Source organism: Musa acuminata, chromosome BXJ3-10 (genome assembly GCF_036884655.1).
Source record: "Musa acuminata AAA Group cultivar baxijiao chromosome BXJ3-10, Cavendish_Baxijiao_AAA, whole genome shotgun sequence".
NCBI lineage: Eukaryota > Viridiplantae > Streptophyta > Magnoliopsida > Zingiberales > Musaceae > Musa > Musa acuminata.
The window spans coordinates 22,677,539-22,703,706 of record NC_088358.1 but is presented as its reverse complement, the minus strand read 5'-3'; the positions used below and the strand labels follow the sequence as shown (position 1 = coordinate 22,703,706).

At 36.7% G+C, this 26,168-nt stretch overlaps 2 protein-coding genes across 2 annotated transcripts; both read right to left on the bottom strand.

Annotated features, from left to right (window-relative positions):
• Nucleotides 1-335: 335 nt before the first annotated feature.
• On the bottom strand, nucleotides 336-1,403 carry LOC104000551 (jacalin-related lectin Calsepa-like). Its single transcript, XM_065170302.1, has 3 exons — nucleotides 1,332-1,403; nucleotides 1,016-1,207; nucleotides 336-797 (listed from the first exon to the last, which is right to left on the bottom strand). The coding sequence occupies exons 1-3, from the start codon at nucleotides 1,332-1,334 to the stop codon at nucleotides 540-542; spliced, it is 453 nt and encodes a 150-aa protein (XP_065026374.1). The 5' UTR covers nucleotides 1,335-1,403; the 3' UTR covers nucleotides 336-539.
• Nucleotides 1,404-15,800: 14,397 nt separating this feature from the next.
• LOC135586334 (salt stress-induced protein-like) lies at nucleotides 15,801-16,875 on the bottom strand. The gene is made up of 3 exons (XM_065170472.1): nucleotides 16,818-16,875; nucleotides 16,485-16,676; nucleotides 15,801-16,262 (listed from the first exon to the last, which is right to left on the bottom strand). The coding sequence occupies exons 1-3, from the start codon at nucleotides 16,818-16,820 to the stop codon at nucleotides 16,005-16,007; spliced, it is 453 nt and encodes a 150-aa protein (XP_065026544.1). The 5' UTR covers nucleotides 16,821-16,875; the 3' UTR covers nucleotides 15,801-16,004.
• Nucleotides 16,876-26,168: the final 9,293 nt, after the last annotated feature.

The window sequence follows — 26,168 nt, the reverse complement described above, 5'->3', positions numbered from 1 at the left end:
GCTCATGGAGCGCTACAACAATGCACAAGGCCGGATCAGCTCATAGAGAGCCACAACCTGCCCAATTGGCCAAAAAGGTGTGGATTCACTTGGTGTCCGTAAAGTTTGACTTGGTATTGACTTTAGAAAGGGAGCTCGGTTGATTCCAAATCAGCTCCCAATTTGGACAACCAAGATCTCACTTAAACGGTTTATATACAATTTGAGTACATAGTTTTATACGTTCCTTCTAGTTACCTGCACATTCTTTCTTCTCTTTATTGCTCTTTCTTGTTCCCATTTCACTTGATGAATCGGATAACAATACACTGGATGACTGTAGTCCAAACATATCATAGTAGACCAACAAGTGGTTTATAATTTATTTAAGAATACTTTGAGGATAAGAACATCAACGACGATAATGACGACGGCAACAACAACAAGGATGACGATGGGGACAACAACAATAAAGACAACGATGATGACGACAACTGCTGCTCCTTATTTAGTATAGCATATGTGTAGCAGCAACCCTACACGGACTAGTGCATCCATATCTAGGAATCAGCCAAGGAGCAGTACACCGCAATGGCTCCCACGGCGACAGTCGGTTGACCGACAAGTCCACAGAAGCCCACAATTTGACCTCCCTCCTCTAAAGCGAGGGAGAAAGGATTGCCCGTCTCATTGCCAGCACTTACGTTTCTGTTTTCATCGGTGGTAAGAGTCAGTTGTGTTATGAAAATGTCGTTTCCCAACATTTGTTTGAAGTATCCCGAGATGGAAATGAAGTGTTCGTCCTCATCGAGGGTGATCTACAAGCGATCATTGGCTGAGTTAGAAATGAAACCCAGAGGAAAAAGAATAAGAATTTGGAACTCTTCTAGTGCTTTATCTGTTCTCAGAAAATAGCAATTAGATATAAGATGGTTTTCCTAGAAGAGTGATGTGCTTTTGTTCTAACATGCATTGAAACACAAGAAAATTTGTACATGTACATGCGAGTTCATAGATGTTAATAAAAAATGTATACCTCTTGGGATGCGCGCTTTTTGGTTCCAATAAGCATGGGGGGTTGGGGTTTACCACCCACGACGAAGGTTAATTCCAACCCGTATATTACATCTCCATGGTAAATCTTGACCTTGGTAAAGCGGTCAACACGACCTGTATCGAACGCATTCCCTGCGTTCGCACCCCACGGCCCCTCCTTGACAACTTTAGCCTGCTTGCGTGCATTAATGCGTCAACACCACCGAATATAATTGACATTATCGTATGATATTGCTGCTGTGTATAATATATGCAGTCGAAAGAACTCGAGCATGAAGGCGAATTGAGCTTCTCACCATTTGCAGACACCGATATGGAAGCACTCCTTTCCAAGAAGATAAGTTACGATTGCACGCCCTCCTCGGTGGAAAGCGATGGGAGTATTTATAATGATAGCTGCAGTACAACACACCTATATCTGAGATTCCTCCGTATTATAATTTCTTGACTTCAGGTCTCTTTTTAATCTGAATGAAAGAGCAATTAGCATGTCCCTAAAATAAAGATGTCCATTAATCCTTGGGTCACGCGAGCACCCACTAAGTCTCCACAATGTAGAATTCTTAAATACACGTATGTATTTTAATTAATGCAAAAAAATGTAATACTATCATTCCACAAGAACGAGTTAAGGACTTCAGATCTTTTTCTAATTAACATGTCCCTAAAAAAGGACTTTGATTTGATCACCCACACACAAGTCTCAACAAAATAGCATTCTTAAATATATGCACTTGTTTTAATTAATGCAAAGAAATGTACGATCATCCTACTATCATTATACAAGTATGACTTACGGTCATTTTTAATCTGAATATAATGTCAATTAACATGTTCTTAAAATGAAAATTTGATTTGCGTATGCTCACGCAAATCTCCACAACATGGGCTTCTTAAATATTTGAATGTTAGAAAATGTATTGTCATCCTCCATTCTATCAGTCCATAAATACTAGGACCTAAGGTCTTTTTCTAATCAGAATAAAATGTTAATTATCTTGTCCCTAAAAAAAGATCCACTCACAACTCTACACAAAATAGCATTCTTAAATATATGTATGTATTTTAATTGATACAAGAAAATGTTTGGCCATCCTCCATACTATCATTCCACAAGTAGGATTTAAGGTTTATTTTGTAATCCGAATAAAATGCCAATTAACTTGTCTCAAAAAAAAAATTTTGATGATTTGCATGTCTGCTCATAAGTCTAGACAAAATAACGTTCTCTTCGGTGGAGATGGCGGTTGTGATTGAGGGTGCTAGGATGACATGGGGTGTTGAGGGGCTTGTCGATCTCTCCGACGGGAATTGTGATCATGACTGTTGTTACTCTTGTTATTGTTCTTGTTGTTGCTATGAGGACTCCCTCCTTGCAGAGAGGGGAGGTGACCCATCCGCTTTTACTAGCAACAACTTATCTCCTTGCCAACGTTGGCTCATAGTGGGCATGGTGCTTTTGTCCAACCTTGGGGTCAGAAGAGGTTTAGGACTCGGAGATGGGGTGGCAATGCTCCCACCCAACTTCAGCTTCCCAATGCTCATAGGAAGATGGGAGTCACACCGCTAGTTTGTTTGATATAAAGCTCATGTATGTTTATATCTTTTAGTTTGGTTCATACTTTAGACAACATGTAGAGGATTTGCAGTTGGTTTAGTAGCATAGTTTTGTTAGCTTTTATAGTCGTTTTGAGCTTACAAACATAAGTTGTGTGCAGTCATTGCAAAGAGATAAAATTGCTTAGAAATAGGCCATCTAAATGACCATTTTAGAAATTTTTTAGCTCCATAAAGTGGCACAGAGTATTAGCCAATATATCACCCATGAGCTACCGTGGTGACACTTGGCTAGATGGGCTTTTGGGATATTGTCTATGACTAGTTTGCAATCTTGTTCCATAATGGTGTCATGCGGGTACTTGTAGAGACATTTGGTCATGACGGACTACATTGGACCCTTTGTCATATGACCATGTAGAGCTTTTGAAGTTTATGTTCATAATTTACATTACTTATCATGTGTTTGCTGAAATAGGTGTCACTGTTGGACTGATGTAATTAGCATATTCTTTGGGCGAGAGGTTTTGTGAGGGAATCTGCTAGTTGATCTGAATTATGGATATGACAAACACATAGTTAATATCTAACAACTTAATCTCTAATAAAGTTGAAGTCGATCATAATATGTTTCATATAAAAGTGGAATATCATATTAGTACATAAGTAGATGGCACTAACATTATCATAGTATATTATATGAGTGGATTGGGAGGTGATGCTAAGTTCGTGCAGCCGATTGGTAACTCAATTGAGTTTTGTTTAAAGGAAAATAATGTAGGCCGACATAGATATTCTATCATTAGTGTTGCTTACCCAATCAACATCAATAAATACATGGATATGAAGTGATAAGTGTTTATGAATAAGAAGTCTATGATTGAGAGTTCATTTAAGATATTGCAGAACACATTTTAGTATAAACCAATGCACAATGGAGGGTCGATGTATGAATTATGATAATTTATTGACTACAAATGAAATGTCTAGACATGTTTAAGATAAATACTTTAATAAATCAAGTACTTATCGGTATTATATGAGATTCGTAGTAGAGCTACCATCATATAATTTGGGAGACTCGATTATGAAGAGTGGAGTTGATGATTTATTTGGCATTCTACATGTTTATCTTTGATTATATATGTCGAATGTGCTTCTAAGATAGAAAATGTTCAAAAGACATGAATGTTGCTTCCACTCTCAGAAAGTAGCTTAAGTTCCTAAGTCTTTGATGGACAATCAATTTATCAATTGCTTAAAGAATTGCTTGATCTCTATAGAATTATTGTCTGTGATAATAATATTATTCAAATAAACTAGTAGATATATAATTCATCTCTTATGTTGTCGTAGGAATAACAAGGTGTCAGATTTAGAGTTTCCGAAGCCAATGGACATTAAAACTAAGCCATTTTGAATATACCAGGCTTTTAGAGCTTAGCGAAGTCTATAAATAACTTTCTATAGTTTACAAACATGATCAAGATATTGAGTATGGATGAAGCCAGGGGTTGCTATATAAAGACACATTTAATTAAAGTCCAATGTAAAAAAGTATTATTAACAACTAGCTATTGTATATGCTAGCCTTGAGTAATAGACAAGCTCAAGATGAATCGAATTAGCATTGGTTTAATAATTTAATTGAGTGTCTTTATGAAATGAACATATAGTCATTAGTGAAACCCTTTAGCCACTAGACGTGCTTTGTATTTAGCAATGGATCTATCTAGGTTCCACTTAATTTGAAAATTCACTTACATTTAATGATATTTTGTGTGAGATGAGATTGTACAAGGTTCCATATGGTATTTATGGAGTAGTAGGGTATCATATTCCTCCGACATGACTTTTTGATAGTGTAGAGATTTTTGAGCTTAGGTGATGATTGTAGATTTAGTAGGCTCAAGTGAAGAGCTTATAGTAGCATGGAAATGAAGAATTTGATATGGTTTGAGTATTTCATTTTTAGAGCATGTTGTCATGTGATGTCTAAGCTAGGTGGTATTATTGGGTTGTGTTGAAGGTATAAGAATTGATAAAAAGTTAGTGACATATACATAATCATGCTGATGTACTTCGGTGCCACTTAGTCGAGGAGAAGACAAAAGGCATCATTTATAGTGCCAAGGGTGTTGCTTCATTAGGCATTGCAGCGTCAGTCGGTAGAGAGGTTGATGTGGCAATTGCAAAGGTGATAAAGTATTGTTGAACTAGAGTAATAAGGGAGTATAGGTCTAGAGGAGAATTACTGATTGATGCAGTGAGAGATGCACTTGAAGGGTTTGAGGTATACTCATATAAACCTATTGATAGATAGTTGTGTTAGGAAACATAATGGAGCATCACATGCGTAGCGAAAAAATAAAACAAAAATCGATTCCTAAACACGGATCATCGGATCATCGAGTAATGACCGGGAGCGTAAAACTCAAAATCACAATACTACAATAAGAGGATGAGATGTTCTCACCTAGGGAAGCTCATATATCCCCTTAGAATTTAGATTCTGATCTGTTGAATAAAGGTGCTCTCATGAACTCCTCTCTAGCAGTGATCCACACAATGGGCGGCACGGGTAATGCACCTCTTCGTTGTGAGTTCTCTCCTTATGACAACGCACCACCATGCAATAATAGTAAGCAAGAAGGGGGTCGGCCCTCTTGCTATCCTCTCACACCAAGGAGGGGCTCATGGCAATGGAGAGATGGGAGGAAGAGATTAGGAGGCCAGCGGCTCTTGGGGTCTAGCCTGTGATCGTTTGAGCCCTACTAGCTTAATGGGTATCGAATCCCTATCCAAAAACCTCTCAAGTTTCATAATATATTTGGTCTCACTAATAGTTATTATCCCATAATAGTTTACTCCACTTATCGACTATGTATGTATTAGGCCATTACGCCTTAGTCTCCAAAAAAATAGGGAGATATAATCCATTGGACTTATTTGTCCTTAGTTATCATGTATCTATAGTCCCTCATCCATCTAATATCCTAGAGACCGTAACTTGGATATGGTATTGTCAGACTCATACGGAATCCATCTGAATCTCACTCTTATTGGATTCTCCCAAAGAACTCCTCTCTCAATCCAAATGACCATGGCTGGAGATTTTCCTAAGTGAGAACACACGAGATATTTCTCACATTATATCAGGAGTGGATGATCCTCTATTGACACATAATTACATTTGTCAGGTTAGTTGTTTTTCCCAATGATCGACTATACTAGATCTAAAACTTCCATATCTATAAGTTCAGCATCAAAGAATAGAGTACTCAAATAAATCATCCTTAGTGTCTCAAGTCTAAGGATTAGATATATAATTGGGACTATGAAATCGCTGTCCAACTATGAGGTATCATTAATCATCTAGCATTCCATAAACAAATCATTTAGTGAATTCATTCTCTAATAAGTACCTACATTATATCCCCATTATCCCTACATAAGTAGCTATGAGACTAGCTACCTCTATCATATAGATATGTATATAGTACGTTGGTTTATCCGATTATCACGATGTCTTTGTCGAGTAACTATGATCAGGAATATTTAGGATCTATGTTTAAAGGTGAATTGGTCTTATTATCATGGTCTCATCATAATTCAATTCCCATTGCACAGATATAAGGGCATCACAATATATTCATCATATAATACAAAGTGAAAAAATATCATTATTAATATTAATAAAAAAGATTGTGCAATAAATTACATGTGTCATCACTCATGCAATTGGGTTGCATGGCACCTGTAACTAGCAAGTTTTTATAGTGACTCACATTACTAAAGGAGCAAGATTTTGGGAGGCAAAAATAAACTCAACAAAAATAATATGATGTGATACAAAGACCTTTTGAGTTTAAGGATTGTAGCATAAAAAAAATATTATATTCAATGAAATACCCAATAAAGATACAAGGCTTAGATTTTTTATGTTAACTTATGTGAAGAATAGGAGCATAGGTAGGGATAACATAAATGACCAAATATTTTAAGTTTACAAATATTTAGGGTTTTGTAAAATAGTTTTTCAAATTATTACTTGTGTAGTAAGATTGGGATAAGTATACAGTTAATGAAGTGGTCTATAGTTTGAAAGGTCGATGACCAAATGGTTAGGGGCATAGAGGCTTGGTTGAAGAGGGTAAAACCAGCCTCAACTATATGTTGATGCTTTCATTCGACAGAGTCAACTAGTTGAAGTGTGTGTCATGATGATTTGAGATATTATAGATCACATGATGACATATAAGTTGTTAGAGCATAGTGTTCACCTTCTCCGTTAGAGAAAATTGTTTTAATGGTAAACCCAAAGAATTATGAATTAGCTTTCTAAAATGAGTAAAGATATAATGACTTTAGATTTATGTTTAAGAGGATATAATATATATATAGTTAAGTAATATACAAAAATGACATAAAATATGAAATTATCAAAGGAAGTAGTTGGTGTGGGGCCCCAAACATCAGTCAAAAAAGAACTCAATAGATATGTTACTTTATTTACAGAATTAAGATATGGAAATAAGGTTTCTTTTGATATGAAGTGAACACAAAATATTATTGAGTGTAAAAGTGTTTATGTCTAAACTAAGTATTATCAAACCAGTATGAGTGATAAAGATTCTATTACTATCGCCAATGATAATGCCACCAATGATGATGTCTTCATTGCCTCCATAGTCGATGTGAATAGATAAATTTACAACTCAAAAGTGATATGATGAGAAGCACTGAGGTCAACAATCCAACCAAGGTCAACAATCCAATTGCTTGGATAAATAGTCGGAGAAGTCATGATGCTTGCTTGAGATCAGTTGGGTGTAGTAACAGGCTTAGGTCGAGATCAACATACTTTTGTTGTGTGTCCAATTTTGTCATGGAGCTAGCAAATGACCTTTTGCTAATTATTATTATTGGGATGCAAGGATTACTGATAGTTATAGTTGAAGTTATTTTCTCAGTTGTTTGAGTTGAAGTTGCTATCATAGTTGGAGAGTTGATAATGTATGAAGAATGATGACTTTATGTATTACCCAAGTGTCCAAGAGGCATATTGTTTAGTCTTTTATTGAGTTTTTTTACTTTAATTATCTTTTCTATTAGTTTTTTAATTGAATTGAGCTGTGATAGTTGGTCCCATCTTTCTCCTCATTTTAGATATGTTTTATGATTAATCAACTTGTTATATAATTTTTCAAATGACATTAGTGAGTCACGTGCCTGAATTGCTACTGCTAGTTTCTTATATTTGTCTACTAGGCCATTAAAAATAATAGGGCATCATCAAGGGGATGACCTATTAAGGCCAAATCATCTATAATAACTTTTAGATTTTGTATATAATCAATAATAGTACTTTACTCTTGTATTATTTTTATTAGAGTAGATAAAGGACTTAGTATGCAAGTGCGAGAGTGATTAGCAAGGGTGGTCTGTAACTTGGATCATGCTTTTTATTATAGTATTGCATGAAGAGATTAAATGTTTTATGGAGCTAGTGACTAAGACTTGAATAGCTTGTAGATAGAGATGATCTTATCATAGCCAAAACTTATGATTAGATTTGTCATTGGGATGAGTTCTCCTGATATTTAAATTTTTTCTTGTGGACAACTAAGAGAGTCATCAATGTAGCCTTATAAATCATATCCAAAAAAGATATTAGTGAATTATGCTTGCCAAAATATATAGTTACCGCCTTTAGAGAGCTTGAAGGGGATTAGTTGATGCATTGATAGATAGAAGTCCTATAGGTTTTCAGAGGAAACAATAATTGGAGTTTTAGATGTAGAGGGGAAAGAAATGCTGAGAAGATGTTTTGATCCAATAAGAAAAATCCAGAATCAATTGATGGTCTGATTTGAATGCACATATGGTGGAGATATGATCTATTGAAGGAGATCAAATCTGAGAAGTGCACTGAGGGAGGATCTGATCTGAGATATGCAGAAGAGGGTGATATCTTCTATTATCTCCTAAGTCCTTCTTTAGATCGCAAGTGCTGATAACAATCAAATTTGTTGAAGCATTACTTGAAGCAAGAGGATTCTGATACCATGAAGAATTTATTATTAAAGAGATTATTTCATTCATTGAGATAACATGTGTTTATATAAGTAGTGAGAAAGAGATTTCCCTCAATCATGTGTTCAAAACATACATTCAAATTATATAGTTAAATCTGTGATTGATTCTCAAATAATAGATTGATTGAGAATTATAACATGTAAAAAATGCAAAGTTATCATTTTATATTTGCCTAAATCATGATCTTCTATATCATTCTATATTTGTCAATCCATATTGTTTATATCATAATCTTGTATCAGAATGTAAGGTCATTTTCTAATTAAAACAAAATGTCAATTATCATGTCCATAAAAAAAGATCCAATCACAAGTCTGCACAAAATAGCATTTTGAAATATATGTATATATTTTAATTAATGTAAGAAAATGTATGGCCTGTTAGGATCAAGAGTGGCACTAAGAGGGGGGTGGATGAATTAGTGCAACAGAAAAATCATTGATTTCAAAAAATATTCGTTTCAATTAAATCCGTTTCGGAAAGATATTAAACTTGAAAGCGTTCGCAAGAGTGTAAAGAGAAAGTTAGGAAAGTTAAGAAAGTTTGCAGTAATATAAATTACATAAATAGAAATGCAAACCAGAATTTAGAGTGGTTCAATTGTTATGACCTATATCTACTTCAGATTCCTTCAATAGGCGAAGACCAATCACCTTTTACAGCTTTTTTTTCCTTTTACCAGGTTTAGAAGATAACCCTTACATGCCTCACTCCTCTTTCTTTGATGGTTACAAAGCTAAGAGAGGAAGGAGAGGACTCTTCTCACTTTTACAATACTTTTAACACCCCAAACACTTAGAATTTTCACACTTTCGATTGCACTTTCTTACCCTTTTATGCAGAAAAGTGTTAGGTATTTTTAGGCCCCAATGACTTCAAAATTGGAGTAAAAAATTATCTCATCTCAGATTTTTGGGGTACCGGGAGTACCACCGCCATTATTGGGCGATACTACTACTTAACAAAGCTCGGAGACCGAGCTCTAGCAGTACCACCACCTGATAGGCGATACCACCATTGGCAGGTAATAACTGCCGGTGGTACCACCACCCAGTCCTCTTAGGAGACTATGTTCCAGGAGGTGCCAACACCCCAATCTTGCGGTGCCACCGCCATACAGGGTCCAACAACTTGGGTGGGCCTTAAATCCGACCCAAACTAGCCTAACTTCGAGCCCAATTGCCCCTAACAGAGTTGATGGGATTACCTCTCAAATATAACTCTAATTATATACTAACTATGATTCTTAAAATATATACTTAAGTAAATCAAGTCCGATTAGTCTTAGTTTCTTCCAACGAGCTTTCGGCGATCTTCCGGCGAACTTCCAATGATCTCTCGGTAATTTTCAAATGGACACCCAGCAACCTTCTGGACTTTATGACAATTTTCTTGGCGAGTTCTGACGAGCTTCTTTGGTAAGCACTTGGACGTCTCGGTCACTTCCGACGAGCGTCCGACCTTCTGATGAACTTTTGAACTCCCAACGAAATCTTGATCTTAACTCCGGTCCATCAACTACTTTATGCCTTACTGCTATCGTAGTTAATCCTGCACATTTATCTTAACACATATATTAGGTCAAATAATTTATCAATTGATTTCATCATCAAAATCCGAGATTCAATAATCTCTCCCTTTTTGATGATGACAACCAATTGGTGAAGGAGTTAACCTTAACTCCCCCTATCTATATGTCATACTTGAGAAAAGACACTCGTGAATTTAAGATTTTGAATTCAAGCATCGAACTGATAAGTTATATTCATTTAAATTTATCAACATGCACAATATGATACTTATCATGATTCACCAATTCAAAATATGATATCACATATTCATCAATAAAAATGATGTCAAGGCATGACATTTATTTTCAAGTTCAATGATAATAAACAATTATCATTTTCAAATATGAAATTTAGCAAGATGACAATTCATCATTTTTTAGGCATGGTATTAATTGTAAATAGCAAGTTAAGCTCATGATACCTCATCATAACATTTATCATTTTGATATAAAATCAAGCATGATAAAAAGATTACAAGTAATCATGCCATATTACGATATGTTTCAAGCAAACATTTTGATATTTTTTAAGTATTTGCAATGCATTTGCCAATTCCAATTAAATTTCAAACATTTACAAAGCATTCAAGTATCTATGATACAAGACATTTTACATATTATTTCAAAATGTTCAAAGTCAAGTTGTCATCAATTTTCCATTTCTCCCTCTTTGTCATCAACAAAAAGGAAAACCATTCAACAATACCAGTGTGGTAAAAAAATTCAAGCAAGTTTCACACCAATTTAGCAAAAAATAAGAAGTTAAGCAAAAACTTTACATGATAACTAGTTTTTACTTTAAAGGCGCAAAAGCTTTTGGTTCTTCTTGAGAAGTGCAAGTTTCTTTCTTCCTTTATCATAAAAACAACAAGAAGAGGAAGAAGGCGAGGGAATTCATCCAGAACCAAATTCATGAAAAGATATGAACCAAGTCAAATTCAAAACAATCAATTAAATCATTTGTCAACTTTAGTATAGAGAAGGGATTCATGAAAATAATCAAAATATCCATATGAAATCAAATCGTCACTCTTGCAAGTAATCATTGCACACTAAAAATTCATAAAATTCTTCTTTCATGACAAGAGTAAGCATCAATTAAAGGATTAAAAATTCTTGAATAAAAGTTCATGAATAAAATCCATTTCTCATTAAAAATTCACAAGAGTAAAATCCATGAGAAAAGTATTTGTTAATAAATTTCATGAGTGAAGGGATTAAGTGTATTAAGTGATGGAGCAAGGGTATGAAATAAATTTGATACTAAATAAATCGATATTCTGGATTTCATGAAATCCTTATTTAAAAAATCGAGAAAGTCCAAAAAAGAAATACAACAAATTCATGCATTCGGACAATTAACATCCATAACTCCCTTCTTATAAAATCAAATTGTTCTTCATTTAAAGGTTTGGTAAAAATATCGACTAATTAATATTTAGTGTCAATAAACTCTAAAGATATGTCATGGTTATTTACATGATCTCTTATTAAATGATGCCTAATATCAATATGTTTAGTTCTAGAGTGTTGAATAGGATTTTTTGTTAAACATATTATACTTGTGTTATCGCATTTTATGAGAATATTCCTAAGATAAATTATATAATCTTTCAAAGTATTTTTCATCCATATAACTTGTGCACAATAAGCACTAGCTGCAATGTATTCAACTTCGATCGTAGATAGTGCAACCGAGTTTTGTTTCTTGGAAGACCAAGAGACAAGTATATGTCCTAAAAATTGACATGTTCCGGATGTGTTTTTTCTATTTAATCTACATCCAGCAAAATCCGCATCAACATAAGTAATTAATTTAAAGTTTTTGAATTTTAGATATCATAATCCTAGATTTGTGGTTCCTTTAAGATATCTAAGTATTCTTTTGACTGCTTTAAGATGAGATAGCTTAGGATTAGATTGAAACCTAGCATAAAGTTCTACACTAAATATGATGTCTGGTCTAGTTGCGGTGAGGTATAGTAAACTACCTATCATACCCCTATAAGCTTTTTGATCAAAGCTTTCTCCAACTTTATCAATGTCTAACTTAGTGGAGGTACTCATAGGAGCATTGATAGCCTTTGAACTATCCATATTAAATCGTTTTAGCAAGTCTAATGCATATTTTGTTTGATTAATAAAAATATCATTACTAAGTTATTTGATTTGTAAGCCTAAAAAGAAAGTTAGTTCACCCATTAGACTCATTTCAAACTCTTGACTCATACTTTTGGCAAACGATTCATATAAGGATTCATTTGTAGAACCAAAAATAATATCATCAACATAAATTTGAATAACAAGAAAATTATTTTTAAAATTTTTAATAAATAATGTAGTATCGACCTTGCCTTTAGAGAAATTATTTTAAATAAGAAAGGAGCTAAGTCTCTCGTACCAAGCCTTTGGTGCTTGTTTCAACCCATAGAGAGCTTTAGTCAATTTAAACACATGATTAAGGAAATTATCATTCTCAAATCCAGGAGGTTGTTCAACATATACTTCTTCGGAAATAAAGTCATTAAGAAAAGTACTTTTAACATCCATTTGAAATAACTTCAAATTATTACTACTAGCACAGGCAAGGAGCATCCTTATGGTTTCTAATCGTGTCATAGGAGCAAATGTTTCTTCATAATCGATACCTTCTTCTTGGTTGAAACCCTTGGCCACTAATCTAGCCTTATTTCTAACCACAATATCAAATTCATCTTACTTGTTTCTAAAGACCCATTTAGTACCAATAACTAAATGGTCATTTGGCATCGGAACAAGTTTTCACACCTCATTTCTCTCAAATTGGTTCAACTCTTATTACATTGAGATAACCCATGCATCATCTTTCAAGGCCTCGTCAATGTATTTAGGCTCATTTTGAGAAAGAAACACGGCACTGACACAAAAATTCTTACGAGAAGAATAAGTTTAAACCCTTTTTGATGTGTCTCTTGTGATTAGCTCCTTAGGATGAGCATCTACGTACTTCCATTCCTTAGGTAAGGATGGTTCGGAAGAAGATGCATCCAAGTTGTAAGATAGAGAAACGGTTTCATCTAAATTTAAAGAATCAAAAATAAGATCATTAAAATTATTTTTTTTAACTTCGAAAACTTCATTAAAAATAATATTAATAGAATCTTCTATAACCAAAGTTCTTTTGTTAAAGATACGAAAGGCCTTAGAAATAGAAGAATAGCCAAGAAAAGTTCTATAACATGAATAGACTCCTCTTTCTTAAATGATTACAAAGCTAAGAGAAGGAGAAGAGGACTTTTCTCACTTTTACAACACTTTTAATACTCCAAACACTTAAAATTTTTCATACTTCGATTGCACTTTATTATCCTTTCGTGTAGAAAAGGGTGGGGTATTTATAGGCCCCAATGGCTTTAAAATTGGAGCAAAAAAGTGTCTCATCTCGGATTTTCTGGGTATTGGTGGTACCACTGTTATTATTGGGTGGTATTATCGCTTGACAGAGCTTAGAGACCGAGCTCTAGCCATTGCTTGACAAGTGATACCACCGCTGGCAATTAATAACTACCGACGGTACCATTGCCTAGACCTCCTAGAGACGGTGTCCCAAGCGGTGTCACCACTAGATAGGGTCCAACAACCTGGTTGGGCCTTGAATCCATCCCAAACTAACCTAACTTCAGGCCCAATTGGTCCCTAACAAAGTTGATGGGATTACCTCCCAAATCTAACTCTAATTGTATGCTAACTATGATTCTTAAGACATATACTTAAGCAAATCAAGTCCGGTTAATCTTGGTTTCTTCCAGCGAGCTTCCGACAATCTTTCGGTGAACTTCCGACAATCTCTCAATAATATTCCAATGGACACTCGGTAAGCTTCTGGACTTTACGATGATTTTCTTAGTGAGTTCTGATGAGCTTCTTTGGCAAGCACTTGGACGTCTCGATCACTTCTGACAGAACTTCCGACGAGTATCCGACCTTCCGACGAACTCTTGAACTTCCGACGAAATCTCGATCTTGACTCTAATCCATCATCTGCTTTATGTCTTATTACTACCGTATTTAATCCTACACACTTATCTTAACACATAGATTAGGTCAAACGATTTATTAATTAATTTCATCATTAAAATCTGAGATTTAACATGGCCATCCTCCATACTATTATTCCACAAGTAGGATTTAAGGTTTTTTTAATCTAAATAAAATGCCAATTAACATGTCCCAAAAAAAGATCGATTGATTCACGTAACAACTCACAAGTCTCCATAAATACATTTCCTTCAATGGGGATGGCGATCATGATTATTATTGCTCTTGTTATTGTTGATGTTTTTGCCATTGCAAGTAGTGTTCTTCGTATTGACTCATCCTAGGGCAAGAAGAGTCAGTCCTACATAGGGACTCCGTACTTACCGAGACAAGAGGAGTCCCATCCACTACTACTGGCAGCAACTCATCTCCTTACAGACGTTAACTCAGAGGGTGCAAGGTGCATTTGTCCAATCCAAAGGCTGAAAAAGGATCGGGCCTCCAAGTTGGAGTGATAGTGCTCCCACCTGATTTTGGCTTCTCGACACTCAAGGGAAGATGGGTGTGACACAACCAGTTTGGTTTTCATGCCACGTCTAGCAATTGCTTGCAGGATATTGTCTCGGAGATCCACATTTGTAATTGAAAAGCAAGGTTAGCCTCGACTACTACAGGATCCAGATTAGCCAATGCATGCTAATCTGGAGGATGGCCGTAGACTTGGACATGATGAGGGTTATTTTACAAAAATGCTCTTTCTTTCGCATACACTATAGCACGCAAGAAATAGAGTCAACTTCAAGGTGATGCAAAATCTTTCGCATTCCCCGACTAACATTGAATGATAGATAGTGTTAAGAGTTTGACGCTAAAATTTCTATAGCAAAGGCTTTGAATAAAAAAAGGATGATGTGATGCCCGGAGGAAGGTCCTACCTGATTTCATGAAATAACTGATGTCACGCGTACATCGACGATGTCGGTATGATACTTCATACATGCATCTGCACATAAAAATTCTTGACAATAATGCGAGGCCAAATTGGCCCTACAACCCATGTGAGGTCGAACCAGACCATGGAGCGCTACAACAATGCACAAGACCAAATAGGCCCAAAGAGCGTTACAACAAGGTGCTAGGTCGAATCGACACTGTATACGCTGCAACACACACGAGGCCAAATCGGCTCATGGAGCGCTACAACAACGCGCAAGGCCGGATCAGCTCAAAGAGAGCCACAACCTGCCCAATTGGCCAAAAAGGTGTGGATTCACTTGGTGTCCGTAAAGTTTGACTTGGTATTGACTTTAAAAAGGGAGCTCCCTTGATTCCAAATCAGATCCCAATTTGGACAACCAAGATCTTACTTAGCAGTTTATATACAATTTGAGTACATAGTTTTATATGTTCCTTCTAGTTACCTGCACGTTCTTTCTTCTTTTTATTGCTCTTTCTTGTTCCCATTTCACTTGATGAATCAGATAGCAATACTCTTGATGATTTTAGTCCAAACAAATCATAGTAGACCCACAAGTGGTTTATAATTTATTTAAGAATACTTTGAGGACAAGAACATCAACGACGATAATGATGACAGCAACAACAATAAGGATGACGATGGGGACAACAACAATAAGGATAACGATGATGACGACAACTGCTGCTCCTTATTTAGTATAGCATATGTGTAGTAGCAGCAGTCCTTTACGGACTAGTGCATCCATATCTAGGAATCAGCCAAGGAGCAGTGCACTGCAATGGCTCCCACGGCGACAGTCGGTTGACCAACAAGTCCACAGAAGCCCACAATGTGACCTCCCTCCTCTAAAGCAAGGGAGAAAGGATTGCCCGTCTCATTGCCAGCACTTACGTTTCTGTTTTCATCGGTGGTAAGAGTAAGTTGTGTTATGAAAATGTCGTTTCCCAACATTGGTTTGAAGTATCCCGAGATGGAAATGAAGCGTTCGTCCTCGTCGAGGGTAATCTACAAACGATCATTGGCTCAGTTAGAAATGAGAACCGGAGGAAAAAGAATAAGAATTTGGAACTCTTCTGATGCTTTATCTGTTCTTGATCAGAAAATAGCAATTAGATATAAGATGGTTTTCCGTGAAGAGTGATGTGTTTTTATTCTAACATGCATAGAAACACACGAAAATTTATCCATGTACATGCGAGTTCATAGATGTTAATAAAATATGTATACCTTTTGGGATGCGCGCTTTTTGCTTCCAATAAGCAAGGGGGGTTGGGTTTTACCATCCACGACGAAGGTTATTTCCAACCCGTATATTACATCTCCATGGTAAATCTTGACCTTGGTAAAACGGTCAACACGACCAGTATCGAACTCATTCCCTGCGTTCGCACCCCACGGCCCCTCCTTGACAACTTTACCCTGCTTATTGACATTATCGTATAATTGACATGAATGCGTCAACACCACCGAATATAATTGACATTATCGTATGATATTGCTGCTGTGTATAATATATGCAGTCGAAAGAACTCAAGCATGAAGGCGAATTGAGCTTCTCACCATTTGCAGACACCGATATGGAAGCACTCCTTTCCAAGAAGATAAGTTACGATTGAACGCCCTCCTCGGTAGAAAGCGATGGGAGTATTTATAATGATAGCTGCAGTACAACACACACCTATAGCTGAGATTCCTCCGTATTATATTTTCTTGACTTCAGGTCTTTTGTTAATCTGAATGAAAGAGCAATTAGCATGTCCCTAAAATAAAGATGTCCATTAATCCTTGGGTCACGCGAGCACTCACTAAGTCTCCACAATGTAGAATTCTTAAATATACGTATGTATTTTAATTAATGCAAAAAAATGTAATACTATCATTCCACAAGAACGAGTTAAGGACTTCAGATCTTTTTCTAATTAACATGTCCCTAAAAAAGGACTTTGATTGGCTCACCCAAACAGAAGTCTCCAACAAATAGCATTCTTAAATATATGTACTTGTGTTAATTAATGCAAGAAAACTTATGGTCATCCTCCATACTATCATTATACAAGTAGGACTAACGGTCTTTTTTTAATCTGAATAAAAATGTCAATTAACATGTCCTTAAAAAAATCATTTGAATGAATGTAAGAAAATGTATTGTCCTCCGCCATTCTGTCATTCCACAATTACTGGGACTTAAGGTCATTCTCTAATCAGAATAAAATGTTAATCATCATGTCCCTAAAAAAATATCCACTCACAACTCTGCACCAAATAACATTCTTAAATATATGTATGTATTTTAATTGATGCAAGAAAAATATGGCCATCATCCATACTATCATTCCACAAGTAAGATTTAAGGTTTATTTTTTAATATGAATAAAATACCAATTAACATGTCTAAAAAAAACAATCGATTGATTTGCATGCCTGGTCACAAGTCTCCACAAAATAACATTCCCTTCCGTGGGGATGGCGGTTGTGATTGAGGGTGCTAGGATGACATGGGGTGTTAAGGGGCTTTTCGATCCCTCCGACGGGAATTGTGATCGTGACTGATGTTGCTCTTGTTATTGTACTTGTTGTTGCTATTGCGAGTAGCGTTCTTCGTACAAACTCCCCACGGGGCGGGATGAGTTAATCATTCACGAGGACTCCCTCCTTGCTGCGAGGGGAGGAGACCTATCCACTTCTGCAACAACTCATCTTCTTGCTGATGTTGGCTAGTAGAGGGCAAGGTGCTTTTGTACGAACCTTGGGGTTGGAAGAGGTTTAGGACTCCAAGATGGGGTGGCAATGCTCCCACCCAACTTCAGTTTCTCTACACTCATCGGAAGATGCGAGTCACACCATTAGTTAGTTTGATGTAATGCTCATGTATGTTTCTGTCTTTCGGTTTGGTTTATACTTTATACATGTAGAGAGCTTAAAGTAGGTTTGACAGCATAGTTTAGTTAGCTTTCATTATTATTTTAAGCTTATAAACATAGGTTGTTTGCAATCATTGTGAAGAGACCAAACTGTTCCATAGTAATGTCATGTGGGCACTTGTAGGAACATTTGGTCACGACGAACTATCTTGGACCCTTTGTTATGCGACCATGTAGTGCTTTTGAACTATATATTCATAATTCATATTGCTTACCATATATTTGTTGAAATGTGTGTCATAGTTAGATCGATGCAACTAGCAAATTCTATGGGAGAGAAGTTTTGTGAGGGAGTTTGCTAGTTGGTTAGAAGAATGGACATGACAAACACGTAGTTAATGTCTAACAACTTGATATCTAATAAAGTTGAAGTCGATCATAATATGTTTCATATATGAGTGAAACATTAGATTAGCACATAAGTATGTGGCACTAATATTATCATAGTATATTATGTGAGTAGATTAGGAGATGATGCTAAGTTCATATGGCAGATTGGTAACCCAATTGAGTTTTGTTTCAAGGAAAATAATATAGGCCGACATAGATATTTTATCATTAGTGTTGCTTACCCAATCAACATTAGCAAATGCATGGAGATGAAGTGATGAATGATTACGAATAAGAAGTCTATGATTGAAAGTCTATTTAAGATATCACAGAACACATTTTAATGTAAACCAATGAAGGGCCGATATATAAATTATGATAATTTATTAACTACAAATACTAGGAACTAAGGTATTTTTCTAATCAGAATAAAATGTTCATTATAATGTCCCTAAAAAAAGATTCACTCACAAGTCTGTACAAAATAGCATCCTTAAATATATGTATGTATTTTAATTGATGCAAGAAAATGTATGGCCATCCTCCGTACTATCATTCCACAAGTAGGATTTATGGTTTATTTTTTAATCTGAATAAAATGCCAATTAACATGTTCGAGAAAAAGATCGATTGATTCACGTACCCACTCACAAGTCTCCACAAAATAACACTCCCTTCGATGGGGGTGGCGATTGTTACTTGGGTGGTTGGATGACATGGGGTGTCAGGGGCTTGCCCATCCCTCCGACGAGAATTGCGATTGTGACTATTGTTGCTCCTGTTATTGTTGTTGTTGCTATTGCGAGTAGTGTTCTTCATGATGACTCCCCCTTGTGTGGGAAGAGTCGGTCCTTCATGGGGACTCCCTCCTTGCGGAGACGGGAGGAGCCCCATCCGTTGCTGTTGGCAGCAACTCATCTCCTTGCTGATGTTGACTCGGAGGCGGCGAGTTGCTTTTGTCCAACCCAGGGAATGGAAGAGGTTTGGACCTCTGAGATGGGGCTGTAGTGCTCTCGCCCGACTTCGACTTCCCAACGATCATGGGAAGATGGGTGTGACGCCATGAATTTGTTTTTCATGCCACATCTGGCAATTGCTTGAAGGTTGTTGCCTTGGAGGTCCACGTCTGTAAACGAAAAGAAGGGTTAGCCTCGGTTGCTAAAGGATAAAGGATGAATGATTCTGAGACCATACCCCAAGGCCCAGAACTGAGGACTGCCACAATGAGCACACTATTTGCTAGTCTGGAGGATGGCGGTGGACTGGGGCTAGAGCCATTTGGTAGAATTGCTTTTTCTCCGACGCATGCAATCACAGAGTGATGTTGGAAAACTTCTTGCTAGACCAACCCAAGTTGATTGACCACTCGTTCTTCTTCCAACCCTTATTTGAGGTCGAAGTCCCCTTAACTTTGCAGCCATGGCGAGAGGAGAGGAAGTTGGCTAAACCTCTAAAGCACATGCAATAGTATGCAAGTAATAGAGTCAGCGTCGGGGTGCTACAAAGCCTTCTATATTCCCCGGCATCAAGAGATAGTGTCGTGAGTTCGATGCCATCTAGGCAAATGATAACTTTCTATACCAGAATGCCTCAAATAAAAAATAACGATGGGAAAACTAAGTCCCACCTCCAATACATTAGTGCAAGTGCAAAGGAAACGATGTGACTCATAAGGTCAGTCACCTTATTGAGCGGCCATCAGCTCAAACTCAAACCAAATGTTATAGGCCTCCCAATTATAATCCAAGCCAAAGGCAAACATGATCGAGTTGGAATTGAACGAGTTCATCATAGGTGGCAAAGCTGGTTGAATCCCAGATTTTGATGTTGAAATCAATTGATTTATTTATTAGATTAATATACTTTTGAGATAAGTGACATAGGAAATACTTTGATCATAGACTTGGATCATCTAAGGGCCAACTATCGAGTAGGAGAGTCGGATATTACATCGAGAAATTACCATGTCAAAAATTGGACGTTGGGCTGAAGGATTGGTCGACGTGCCAAAGATCAAGCTTCGTGTTATAGGTTTACACATTATGCCGGAAGGATTGGATATTGTACCGAAAGATTGGTTGTCATGTGAAACTCGATACCGATGGAATAGGCAATATGTCAAAGGAAAGGACGATGTGCCTGAGATTCAGACGAAGCATCGGAAGATCAGACGACATATCGAAAAAAGTGAACAATGTGTCGAAAGCTTCATAAATATGCTAAATATATGTTTGATTTGTTAAAGTTTTGATCAAGGTTATTTTGGATCAATTTAAGATAGTATTAAGTCAAAACCAATATCAACTTGTTAAAAAAATCATTGAGCTTAAATTGGGTCCAATTTAGATATTGGAAGGCCAAACTGGTGTCCTAAAATAGGCTCGGACAATGATACTATTAGGCCCAGGTGATAGTACCATCTAAGTCAGCCAACAAATATTTTTTTATGCTTATTAACTTTTCACATGAATTCTAAGTAGTACAACCTAGAGCGACGATATTACTACTTAGAATTCAAACTTTACAATGATAGTACAACTAGAGTCTAGAATTGTAATGTCAAAAATTACAATGATAATAAAATCCGTATCTTAAAACTTTTAAAAAAATTAAATTTTTTTGACTCCTTTCTTAAAGCCCTTTAGGGCGTTTATAAGCTACGAGAGGGTTCAGGAATCATCCTTCATCATGCAAATCTTCATGACTTTTGTATGTAATTTCTTAGGTTATCTTTGACCAGAGGGTTCGTAACTCTTCTTTTCATAATCTAAATGAAACTAGTGTCAATTACTACGACCACGCTCTTATTGGTTAACATGTCACCGCAAGAACGACACGTTTTCTTTCTTTAATGTCAAGAAAGAGAACCTAAACCCTAAGTCATTCTAGGAACTACAGCATTATACAAGGAGACAACAATCATAATCCCTATCGAATGTATACCTTTTTAACTATTATTGTCAACATCATGTGTTTTTTCTATTTTGTAATATCTGATTGGCATTTGCTTTTATAATATCAAACTAGATTGTGTGTTCCAGTCCTGACTCTATTTTATTTTATTTTATTTTTCTCAGTATTTAATTGATGATTGTGCAATGTCCTCTCAATTTGAGTTAGATCCTGCTTTCACTGGTCAAATATTAGAACTTAATAAGTATATTATTTTCTTTCCCAGTAACTTATGTTTTTGAGGTTAATGATACCCCAGTCAAGATCTTCATTAGATAGAACAAGAGACAGAGCCCCCGGAAAAAGAAACTCATTTGCATCGGTGACTTCTGTTGATCAAATAGATCTGCAGTGCAGGAGAGCTCTCGAATCCATCTTTCGATGGGACTGTTGGCCCTCAGTACAAATTTAGCCGCCATGCAGAAGGAATGCATGGTGGAACATACGGATGACCGAGAAGCACTTATCCTGCTACGTAAACTACGTCTTCCTCAGAGCGAAATCTTGGTGCAGATGAGCTCTCAGCTAATCTCCATAAAATGTCATCGGGTGCAACAACACAATATTGACTCGAGTTCTTTCTTGAATCTTAAAACAAAATGACTAATAGTAGAAACGATAAGTTCCTGTGCCTCGGCCCAGCGACCAAACACTGCAGCCCGGCCTGCTGTTCGTCGGCGTCCCGCTACCCCACAAGTGACCGCCGCTCCAAGAATGTCAACCCGAGAGAACCGACGGAAGCTACGTGTTGGATTGGCCCCCACTCGCAACCCACATCCGGAGTTTCTTGTGATGCGATTTGCGCGTGTCAATTTCCATGTCACGGTATATGTGAAGGAAATGGTGATATTAGATCAAGCGTCTACCACTCAAATCTAATAGTCATTTCTGATGATACTTTTGCCGGTGTTCTCCTGTAAATTTGCTCCAGTAGTTTTCCTATGAAGTCAGTTTTTGGTTTCAACAAAGATGGTTCATTTGATTGCATTCTAAAGCATTCGAATTCATGGTTGCAATTGAGAGATGAATCACCCGTACACATGCCAATGTGGTGACAAATGAGAATCGATTTGTGGGGTACTCTGTGCATGGCAGTTGTTTGTCAGCTTATTTGCAGAAGACGTATATGGCGCTTCAAGCTCATTAAGCTCATACATCTCCGTTTTCTCATCCCTTACTTTCAAGCAGAAAATTCAATTCTCACCCCTATATGAATGCATATAACAATGATTCAAAGCCAAACTGATTGAAGAAATTTCAGTATCTACAACTCTGTACTGGTTATAAAAGAATGAAGAAACACGAACAATTAGATATGGAGAATCAATACGGAAGATACAATAATGAGCTCAGGGACCGATGGGGCATGATCCGCCATTGTTGCTAGACCCATTGGTGCAGCCCGAAGCTTGAGAAGAGTCATGGGGGCCTTGCGGTAAGGATTGGAACATGGCATCCACGTTGTTCGCCGCCTTCCTGTATTGCATTAAGCTCCGTGCTTCCGCCGGGGACTGGAAGCTGAAGAGCAACAAGATGAAGACGAACATGGCGGCCATCACTTTGAACAGCTTTCTGCTGTCACACCTCATTGCTGCTGCTAACTCATACATGGATGTTCAGGGAAGGCCATATATATATATATATATATATATATATATATACAGAGAGAGAGAGAGAGAGAGAAAGAAACTGCCCCCGGTATAATGCAGTCCAAATCTCTCAAAAGTATTTGACCCGTCACTCTTACTAATTCCATTAAGGAAGCAACGAGGTAGGTAGTGTTCTTTGCCTTGCCTGAATTGAATTGGTCTTCCCATTGGCTTTCCCTGGGGTTGGAGCTGCTGCACTACAGAATGGAAGAGAAATCGTTGAATGATGAGACTGACCTCCATCAACCATAGGAAAATCTTGGAGTTTTTTCTTTGACCCAAAATTTGGACTGCACCAAAAATTCAACAATGTGACATACAATCAAAAAATGGACTTTTTCCATCCCTTGAATAAAGATAAATAGATGTTCTTGAACTTGGCATGGCTACAATGGCAGTTTCTTTTCTGACATACTTAGCAGTCATTTATTGTTGTTTTAATTCCCTTATGCTACAGATGAGAAGAGCAATATATATATATATATATATATATATATATATATATATATATATATATATATATATATATATATATATATATATATATATATATATATATATATATATATATATATATATATTTTTTTTTTTTCTTAATTCTTTTCTTTATTGCTGCTACCATGAGGTTAGGTGGGACGACTTAATTCTTTTCTTCATAGATGGAGGCTTATCTTATATGATGTCCAGTGTTCTCTCCCTGTTCTTTAATGTTTGGATAATACGCACGATAAAAAAGATATTAAAAATGAAGTTTGCAGTTGCAGGCTGTCACCATGAAACAAAACATATGCCACAAGAAAACCTTTCGAGATATTATGCTGTCTTTCCCACAGTTGATGATGACTTCTGAAGTTCTCTAAGAAAAAATTTCTTAGATTGTCAACTACTGTCTGTATTATATATTATCTTGATTTCTAATAAAATGTTTATCAAATTTCTAATAAAAAAAGATTTCTTTTCCTCGATTGGCTCCACTGGTCTTCAACAGTATGTAGATTAGACTGATGTTTAGTACTAAGACTATGTGAATATATATTAATATATACATATATTCTCTCTCTGTATGTTCTTTGTGCAGAGTCAATGAAGAAAAAGTAAAAGCTGAGGAGATTGTTGGATATTGCCACATACGTCCACACTTCAATCTCAATCATCCACCACATAGTTTCTTTAGCTTGAAAAAGTCAACCCTGGATGGATACAGTCAAATTCCAATCCAACTGTTGTAGGATAATAGAAAGTTCATGTGTACACAGTAATTTATATATGAATTTAATCATCACAAGCTCCCACACATCAAAAGCTGCAAATTGAGTTCTTATGAATGCTTTCTTACGTATGTGCTAATGAATCAAGGCCAAACTGAATGAACAACTCTCATCTACAATTCTCTCTTTCTTTTCTACGCAACATGGATATAACATGGAGGAATGAAAGGTAAATATCATGATGGAGGAGGCTGCAATGGTCAGCTCAGCCACCGGTATCTGGGCAAGGTCCGCCGCTGTTGCCAGAGACATTGCTGCACCCTGAAGCCTGAGAAGATCCGTCGGAGCCTTTCTGTAAGGATTGGAGCATGACGTCCACGTCCACCAGCACCCTTGATCGCATCAAGCTCCGTGCTTCCGCCGGGCATTGGAAGCAGAAGAAGAGCAGCAAGCAGATCATTGCTATTGCTTTGAACAGGTTTCTGCTGCTAAAAGAACTCATTGCTGATGAAATGGGGCGAATGAGGAAACTTGATTGCATAGATGAGCAAGGAAGGAGATGTATATATATAGAAGTTGCTCCTGGTGCGCAGTCCAAACCTCCCGAAGTATTTGACCCGTCACTTTTACTTCCATTGAGGAAGCAGCGAGGTAATGAACTCTCTGCTTTGCCTGAATTAAACTGGTCTTCCTCTTGGACTTAGAATGGCACTTGGAAGACCATTTAAGTTTCCAAGTTGATACTTGGACCTAGAATTCCGACACTGACCATTCTCAAACATAGGAACATTGTGTCATCTTTTGTTGAACGAGAAGTTGGATTGTGGGAAACCTGATAAAACGTGAAAGATCATCCTTGCCGAACAACTGTTTGTGAATTTGACGGTATGGCATATGATCCAAGTTCTTGATTCAGCTCTTGCAAGCTCTACCTTTGGCAATTGTTCTTTTCTGTTCTACATTCTCAGCAGTCATTTATTATCACTTGCATTCATTGTTACAGTTATCATGCTAAATTGTGCTGAGAACCACTAGGTTTATGTGCACGAGTGAAGTTTATTAGCATTTCATAGGCAGGAAATTATCTTATCCACTGGTTAATTTCAGTAAATCAAGAATTCATGTAGCTAGAATAACCATGTCATCAATTTCCATGAGCAGAATCAGCAGTGAAGAAAAGAAATGAGAACAATTCTGACCTGTTTCAGTATGAACTGAAATTATTTGCTACTTAGTTCAGATGATAAAACCAAAAGTCAGCTTTTGAGTTGACTCAAAGAATAAAGTTTATGACTAGTGGAAGGTGTCAGGTGGCTGCCAAGGACTGGTCATATGTTCATAATAACTTGTGATGATAAGAGTTTTCACACTACAATTTCCTAGTAAAAGTCTTTGAGTTTGAATGACTCATTTGGAAAACTCAGTAACATGAATAGCCTGTTGAAATTTTTGTGAGAAATCTGAAGATATTAACTTGAAAATGCATTACAATTACACACCATTATGGACTTTTGTGTCCTAACTTCAAATGCAAGTAACATATGTTGAAGATTTTGCTAAGGAAACCTCTTTTACACGGAGCAGAAGGAATATTGGCCCCTATGATTCCAAAAGGCAAATGCAGATCAAGAAGAACTAATCACTGTAACATATAAGCCATGAAATCAGCACTTGAATACAAATATCTTGTGCTAGAAATCAACTACACCATTTTACTGCAGTAAAAAGAGAGCATGCGAGATACAAGGAAGAGAGAGAGAGGGGAGGCAGTAAAAGATGCTGCTATCAGTGACTAGTCCAGGCTAAGGACATGTCATAGTTGCATGCAGACATTGGTTTGCAGGCATTGGG

Coding starts and splice junctions, on each gene's coding strand:
- LOC104000551 (XM_065170302.1), bottom strand. Junction 798..1,015: donor AAAAGCGCGCATCCCAAGAG/GTATACATTTTT, acceptor GATCGCTTGTAG/ATCACCCTCGATGAGGACGA.
- LOC135586334 (XM_065170472.1), bottom strand. Junction 16,263..16,484: donor AAAAGCGCGCATCCCAAAAG/GTATACATATTT, acceptor GATCGTTTGTAG/ATTACCCTCGACGAGGACGA.